Source organism: Erythrolamprus reginae, chromosome 2 (genome assembly GCF_031021105.1).
Source record: "Erythrolamprus reginae isolate rEryReg1 chromosome 2, rEryReg1.hap1, whole genome shotgun sequence".
Taxonomy (NCBI): Eukaryota; Metazoa; Chordata; class Lepidosauria; order Squamata; family Dipsadidae; genus Erythrolamprus; species Erythrolamprus reginae.
Genome location: NC_091951.1, coordinates 322,837,713 through 322,846,263, shown reverse-complemented (window position 1 = coordinate 322,846,263; position 8,551 = coordinate 322,837,713). Strand labels below are relative to the sequence as shown.

Genomic DNA, 8,551 nt, shown 5'->3' with positions numbered 1-8,551 from the left:
CTTAGGGGAGGGTTACTTTATTATGGTGGACTTAGCAGTTGCTTTTATAATTTGATGTGCATTTGATTTAATTGATGTCCAGTTTAGGGGAGAGTTACTTTATTATGGTGGACTTATTGGTTGTTTTTATAATTTGATGTGAGTTTGATAATTGATGTCCAGTTTAGGGGAGAGTTACTTTATTATGGTGGACTTAGTGGTTGCTTTTATAATTTATGTGAGTTTGTTTTAATTGATGTCCAGCTTAGGGGAGGGTTACTTTATTATGGTGGACTCAGTGGGTTTTTTTTTAATTTGATGTGTTTGCTGTTGTGTTTGTAATTTTAAATGCCCAAAGTCTTTGGAGGTGGGTGAATGATAAAAGTGTAGAATAAATAAATCACCAAGGAAGGAAGAATGGCAACTTTTTATCCCAGATGGATGAATTAAAACAAATCAACAACAGCAACACCATTTCTTCTCCTATTCTAGAACTCCATTCATAACAACCTCCAGGAAGCTAATAAATGATGCTAGGGAGGATGAAGGAACTCCAGTCCACCTGGAAGGCATTAACAGCAGGCGGGGAAAACCTCAATTTCAACCAGTCTTTGACAAACAGCCAACCTGGTCCAAACCTACCTCACCACGCTGGTGCTTCTTTTGTTTTGCTCTGAGCAGGTTGCCAGTTTCCACAACGCGCTGCATCTGATGGCACCCCCCCCCCCCCAATCGCTCCCTCCTCCCGCACCTGCTCTTCTTCTGCTTCGGGGCTAATTAAACCAAAGGGTGCCCAAAGGGAGCTCCCTTTCTCTCTCTCCAGGCTTGCGCCCGCGCCAAAGAGCGGCGCTTAGGAAACTCCGCTCGGAGCTGGGGCGGCCCGAGGCTCCAAAAGGCCGCTCCAGCGGACAAGGACGAGCGACTTCCACCCTTTGCTTTGGCTCTTCTCCCCCCCCCCTCCCCAGTTTCCCTCCGCCTCGCTCGGTTGCCTCCGCCGGTCTTTTGTGTGCGAAAAATCAAGACGGCGAGGTGCCATCTGGGCTCCGGAGCGCCCTCCGTTTGGCGAGGCTGGAGATGGAACTCTACGGCAAGGTAAGAGCTCTTTTCCCCTCTGTTTAAAGGGAGGTCGAGGGGGGTCCAGCATCGATGAAACTACCCGAATTCCCACCCACCCTTCCCCGCATCAAGGGGCTGCCTCGATAGGTCGACGCTAAGCGAAGGAACGCGTTGATCTCTGCCGGCGGCAGCTTGCCTATCCAATGAAGCGTCTTCCCACCCCGAAGGCGCACGAATCGCAGGAAATCTTAATGGAGAAATGCAAGTTTGAATTAAGATTTTTTTTATAAAAGGGAGTTTGTCACCGCTTATATTGATGCAATGTAATATATTTGTGTAAGGTGGAGAAACGTTTTTTATTTAGAGGCTTATGAATCGATGGCGTTGTATAAGTTTTATAGAATGTTTTCTTAAGGGAAGAGAGATAAGAGCCTTCATTGAATGATCAACAGAAACATTTAAAAAAGTTATATATGTTTTATAATAAAACATACATAATTTTTTTCTTTTTCTGTTGATAATTCAATGGAGGCTCTTATCTCTTTTCCCTTAAGAAAACCTTGTTTTAGGGTTTGTAATTATGTATTGTTTTTAATGTTATGTTGGAGAAAAATAATAAAAATATATACCAAAGAATGGAAGGAAACCCATTTGGGGAATGATGGAGGTTTAATATCTGGCTTGAAAATGTGGGGAGTGGGCGAGGTCCACTTCACCTCCGGCTAGTCTAATGGAGAAACCCCGGGGGGGGGTGTTTCTCTCTCTTTCTCTCTCTCTGTGTGTGTGTGAGTGTGTGTGTGAAGGCCTTCCCACCACTACCACCACCTTCCGCAGAAAGTTCAGCCGTTAGTAGGCCAAGCAAAGACTTGCCCAACAGCTGGGAAACTAGAAAGCCGAGGAGACCCTTGTTTCCGTTTCCATGGAGCGATGGAACATTTGGAGAGGGAAGGAAAGGCCCGCGCGCGTCCCTGGGAGGCGTAGTTGCGGGGAAGCGAGGTTCCTCTTCGATTGGGTGGCAGCCCCAGCCGGGCTCCGACTACAATTCCCACAAATCGTTGCGATGGGGCGGAGAGTGTGGGGGGAGGGGGGGGTTGAGGAAGAACACCGTGGACAGCTCCCGTGCTGATCGGTCTGCTCCGGATCCCTTGACGGAGCGGCGGCGGAGCGCGTCGCTCGCTTGCTGTTGCTCCCGCCTTGAAGCCGGGCTTGCAGGCTTGGCTGGGCTTGTGGGCTCCGTCTGCTGCTTGGCTCCTAGCGGTAGTTAAATCCGCGAGGTTGGAAAGAAAGCAGAGAGAAAGAGAGAGAGAGAGAGAGAGAAAGAGAGAGAGGAAGAAAAGACGCGTGGTTGACCATGAGGCACGAAGCTGCTATGCAGGTGAGTGGCGCGTCAAAGGGGACATTCCTAAAATAATAATAATAATAATAATAATAATAATAATAATAATAATAATAATAATAATAATAATAATATATTAGATTTGTATGCCGCCCCTCTACGAAGGGGGGGGGGACTCGGGGCGCCTAACATTCACACGATCGGGGCGCGAGAAGACGGCGGAGGGGAGGGAAGGACTGCTGCGCGCAAAACAGGAACCCGCGGTTGAGTAATTCGGAGATCCCGTTTGCAAACAGGAGGGAGAGAAAAGGACGGACGGTACTCGCGCAAACATCGCGTGTTAAATGCCCATCGCAAACGTCGTGTGTTGGTTTTTTTCCCTGGTGTCTTTCTTCCTTCATTTGTTCTCTTTGGCTGACCGAGGGAGAGCGAGGCATTAACTCGGAGATTACTGAGGAATTCGGTAGCATTGAGGACTAATTGTAATTTGACAGAAGTGTCTTTTCAGCTGGCAACTCCATTTGCAAAGGCTGATTCAGGGCAAGAACCGAACGCCGCCGGTTGGCGTTTTAAAACCATAGAGAAAGAGGCTTCTACTCTTATTCTTTGTATATTGATCCTTTCCTCCCTCCCTCCCTCCCTTCCTACGTGAAGTCTCCGAATTCAGGTAGCCATCCTAAACCATTGCCTAGGAAGTCACACTTGAACGTAATAGGTCTAATTTCTGACTATATGTTATGCAAGATGCAGTCAGTTATACGTGTAGCCAAAAGGAAATCCAATCGGGCTGAATAGGCAAGTATAGTTTGCTGCCTTAATATTTTGTTAACATTATATATTGATGGACCTTTGATGAGTGATGGATCTGCTGCCAAATCTTGGCTGGGAAATTCTGGATGGCCACTAGATGGGAAAATAGTGTTAAAAGTTCCCATTATGTCTTTACTACTATCTAGTGGTCATTTGAATATTGCAGCCCAGCTCTGTGCTACTTAAGGTAAATCTTCCTAGAAGTCACTCTGACATTTGAATTATTAAATTTTCAAAACCTTATCTTTAATCATAGCTGCATTGAGGTAGGGAAAATTAAAATCTAATAAATATGGAGAAAGGGTATCTATTTTTAAATAATCATTGCTACTCTTGAAGTAAATAGCTTATTAAAATTGAGAATTAGCTTGATTATCCTTCCCAGGGAAGTCTTGTTTTACTTTTAAGCATGAAATTAAGCTCCATTTTTTAAAATTAATAAGACTGAGCATTTCTGCAGCCCAAAGATAAACTACATAATCTACATTCTATCTACTCCCATTTGGAAGTAAAATCCACTGGGACGTCAATGTAGACGTGCATAGGGATGTTTTGTTAATTTGTGTATTTTTATTGTATGGCTTACCTTAGTAGAGCATTGATTTTCAACCTTTTTTGAACCGCGGCACATTTTTTACATTTACAAAACCATGGGGCACATTGAGTGGAGGGGGGGGGGGGGCGGCTAAAAAAAGTTTGGACAAAAAAAAATCTCTCTTTTCCTCCCTTTCGCTCTATTTCTCTCTCCCTCCCTCTTTCTCTCCCTTCCTCTTTTTTCTCTCTCCATCCCTCTTTCTTTCTCTCTTCCTTCCTTCCTCTTTTTTGCTCTCTTTCTCTCTTCCTCCCTACCTCCCTCTGTCTTTCTCTCTCCCACCTTCCCTCCCTCTCTTTCTCTCGTTCTTTCTTTTTCTCTCCCTTTCTTTCTTTCTCTCTCTCTCTTGCTTTCTTTCTCTCCCTCTTTTGCTTTCTTTCTCTCTCTCTTGTTTTTTTCTATCTCTCTTGCTTGCTTGCCTTCTCTCTCTCTTGCTCTTTCTTTCTCTCTTGCTCTTTCTCTCTCTCTCGCTTTCTTTCTCTCTCTCTTTCTCTCTCTCTTGTTTTTTCCTCTCTCTGAGCTTTGCGGCACACCTGACCATGTCTCATGGCACACTGGTTGAAAAACACTGTAGTAGAGGTATCATATCTATTGACAAATATTGCTGTCTAGTAGACATTTTGCAACCAGATTAACAAAATATTACCAACTGCAGAATATTTACAAGATTTTAATTTGGCAAATGTGTTTCCCTAGGGACTGTTAATCTAAGGTCAAAATTCAATTTTTGTAACATAATTATTTCTTGTTTCCTGTCCCCCATACATAAGGTCTCTCTGTAGGGTGTGTTTGACTTAGAATTTGAACTGCAATAATTCACTCAGATTGATTGCTAGTGTTACATAATGAAATCTGTTTACCCCAGAAGTAATTATAAATATATCCATCTGTAAGAATTCAAAAGAACATGAACTCTTTATAAATGTGTGTGTATATATAAAATACATCTTCATAATATTAGGCTTTAAAAAAAAAAGGATTAGAATCCCAAATAAAATCATTACATATTTTAATAGTAAAAATGAAAGTTATAGGTTTATTTTGCTTCTGGATCAGTTACAAGAATTGCATTTATTCAGAAAACACATTGTTACATTATGATTTAGCTTTGAATAAATTTTGTAAGCTTGGGTTCTAAACAAAATTGTGGAGTTAATGTAGAACAAGAACATGGGTTTCATATGTCATTGAGTCTTCAGAGAAGGGCGGCATACAAATCTAAACACTAACACTAACACTAACACTAACACTAACACTAACACTAACAATAACAATAACAATAACAATAACAATAACAATAACAATAACAACATTGCTTTAAATATATACAGTGGAGTTTATCTCTATATCCTATAGCAGTGATGGGAAACCTTTTTTTGGCTCAGGGACAATAGTGTGAGTGCGTGTGCCCACACCCAAAATGCAATGCTCTCCCCCCACACATGCACATAACATCCACACTGCCCCCCTGTGCATGAGCTCAGGTTTCACTGAAGCCTCCAGACTTCCGATAGGCTTGTTGAGCCATTTTCACAGGCCCAAGGTTCGGGAAAACCTTCTGAAACCTGGGGAAAGCAAAAAAAGGCCCAACATGAACTTCCGGTTGGCCCGTTGACCTGTTTTTTGCCATTCCCAGGCTTAAGGAGGCTTTCCTGAAGGCTGGGGAGAGCAAAAACAGTCGAAAATCAGCTGGCCAGTATGCGCGTACCTGCTTGAGCTTATATTGGGCAACACCTCACATGCCCTCAGATATGGCTCTGCGTGCCATCTGTGGCACGCATGCCATAGGTTTGCCTTCACTGTCCTATAGGCTTAAAAGTCCCAAGTAAATTCATTGAAAATGGGAGAGAATCAAACAAGGTTAAGTAAAGAAGGATTCCATTGTGAGTAATTTAATTTGGTTTAGCTACAGTAAGTATTGGGATGAGACTATCAAGTAAAAGCCTTCAAAGGGGGGGCGGGCAGCTTTAAGGTATCTTTAAAAAATAATAATAATTTTTTAAAATTAGACATACACAAACAAAAACAAACATAAAAGAACATACATTTGGGATACTTACATCCCCATTTCTATCAGAAATTCAATCGGAGATAAATACATTTTTTAACCTTACAGTATTTCTGTTTTACGGTATCTTTCAAAGCAGGGACCTCCAACATTGGCAACTTTATGACTTGTGGACTTCAATTCCCAGAATTCTTCAGTCACCATGTACTTAATGACTGCCTGAGGAATTCTGGGAGTTGAAATCTACAAGTCATAAAATTGCTAAGGGTGGAGACTCCTGCTTTAAAGGAAATATGGAAATAAATCAAGATTTAGAAGCAGCAACACTAGGGAATAGTTTTTCGCTGAGCAGGATTGCTTTGGACCGCTAATTACAGCAAAATTGAATAAACAATAGATACTAAAGAAAACCAAAGAAGGATTTAGGAAGTGAAATCATACTGATGTTGCAATAATTTTACCTCTGAAGCTTCCACCACTAGTTAGAAATTAAATAGTACACCTTATTTATATTCAACATTGAAATCAACAATCTTATGGTAGTATCTTTTTCAAAAAAAACCCCAATTCTTCTGTTTTTGAAGATCCATCTGTTGGTTTTGATGAAGGGGATCTTTTTCTTCTGCAGACACGTATTGCTGCCATGACATTATGCAAAAAAAGTTTTTGCTGCTTCTCGAAGATGTACAAGTGCTGATTTTATATAAACCAGATGCAACAGAACTGTCAAAGCAAAGCTGCAAAAGGAAAGAGACTAATAATACAAATTTGCATGTCTGCTATGTAATTATAATTAGAGAGTATCAAGGATTCTCAGAAATACAAAAAAAATGTGCAATCATGCAAAGTACTTCTGATTAGCATCAAAACCCTCTCCCTCCTCCCAGTCCTTCTGCTGAAAATTAGACCTATCAAAACAGCACAGATACAATTCAGGACTATCTAGACCCATAACTTGAAAAATTGAGTCAATCTTCCTCAGAGTCCCAAAATAAAATACAGTGGCACCTCTACCTATGAATGCCTCTACTTGGGAACTTTTCTAGATAAGAACCAGGTGTTTAAGATTTTCCACTTACAAACCTGAGCCTCCGAAACTGTAACCAGAAAAGGCAGGGAGAAGCCTCTATGAGGCCTCTCTAGGAATCTCCTGGAGGAAACAGGGCCAGAAAAGGCAGGGAGAAGCCTCCATGGGGCCTCCGTAGGAATCTCTACCCTCTACCCTCCCTGTGGTTTCCCCAATCGCACGTATTATTTGCTTTTACATTGATTCCTATGGGAAAAATTGCTTCTTCTTACAAACTTTTCTACTTAAGAATCTGGTCACGGAATGAATTAAGTTCGTAAGTAGAGGTACCACTGTACCTCTACCACTTGAAGCCACTTGAAGTGGGCTGAATCAATCTGGCCAATTGCTTTGATTTACAAGGTTTTCCTCTGCGTGCACAAAGGGTGTGCGGAGGTCATTAAAATGTCCACTTTGATTTGACAATCTGCTTTGATAGTATTATTTGTAGTGTTATCAAACACTCTCTTGAAGATCTATCTAGCCATACTGAATTTGTTGATAATCATTCAAGCCTCAAGCTATTCCAGACTGTATTATGAGTTTGGACCAACAAGCACTTCTTTTCTTTAGTTCTGATGAAGGAGTAGCTACCTCAAATAGCTCATACCAGGCATTCATTAAAAAATATAGATGAGGAAAATCATTATCTGGGAGGCCCAGTTTTCACGAATGAGATCAGTATAATACTCTGAAACTTTCAGAATTGATTAGATAAATTTGCCTGCATTCATCTTTCTTTTTATCAGAAATTTTATATGTTCAAAATACACAGGGGATGACAGAACTAAAATGATCTGAGCTTTTCTCTCTCTGTGTTGCCAAGCTCATTCAAACATCTTCAGTCGGGATTTAAGCAGATCCAGAAATATGGAGAAGCAACATCACAAAAAAATCTATTGTACAAGTCATCAGGGATAAGCACCATTCTAATAATTTGGCATCACTGTCCTCATTGTGATCTTCTGGTGCTTAGAAAAGGAGGAGCTGAAGATGAATTGTCCTTCAGAAAAAAACTTGGAATACTGTGAATTATTGAATATGATGGGTGGAACTCAGGAAGTATAATGGTATGAGGGAAAGGCTTTGAGAGGTGGGGTGAGGAAGTGTTGCCTAGGGAATGGCCAGATAAGAGATGGCATAACCCACAACTGTGTAATGGACACAGAAAGATTTGGAAGCTAATATCTTGGGCTGTTATGGGAGTGGCAGGAGATTCGTACTTTCAGACTTACAAAATACTATTAATGTCGCTGTCAAATTTGTGCCTAATTGAAGAGGCCAGCACACCAGGGATGCTGTGTAGTAAGTATTCCATCATGCTCTGGAACAAACCTGGGGCCACACTGACTCCCAAATTGCAGAGGGTTGCATTTAAACGCTCCCAGGTATGTCTCTTTTGTTTGGGCTTCTGATGTGGCTTCATCCACAAGCAACTGCTGATATGCTTGGGCCAAATCAAGTTTGCAAAAAAAATTCCCATTTCCCAGAGAGTGCAATAGATGTTGCACAACAGGCATATGGTACACATTGGGCTGTAAGGCTTTGTTTGTGGTCCCTTTGTAGTCCATGCAGACTCAAATCAACCCACCCAGCTTCATTTGAGGTTACAATGGGGGTCTCCCACGTGGCATGCTCAACTGGTTCCAAGACTCCTTGGGTGATTAGTTTGTCCAGTTTTTTGTCCATTTTCGGTCAGAGAGT

At 41.7% G+C, this 8,551-nt stretch overlaps 1 protein-coding gene across 2 annotated transcripts in view; it reads left to right on the top strand.

Moving 5' to 3' along the window:
- The first annotated feature begins 1,003 nt into the window (after positions 1-1,003).
- The window catches only part of RAB3C (RAB3C, member RAS oncogene family), a 106,292-nt gene continuing 98,744 nt past the window's right edge, over positions 1,004-8,551 (top strand). Inside the window, exon 1 of one of the 2 annotated variants that reach the window (XM_070736368.1) lies at positions 1,004-1,071. In XM_070736368.1, the coding sequence (XP_070592469.1) occupies positions 1,054-1,071 (18 nt within the window). In that variant the 5' untranslated portion in view covers positions 1,004-1,053. Of the gene's footprint in view, positions 1,072-2,347; positions 2,411-8,551 lie in introns of those variants that run through there. The other variant, XM_070736367.1, reaches the window with a different exon arrangement.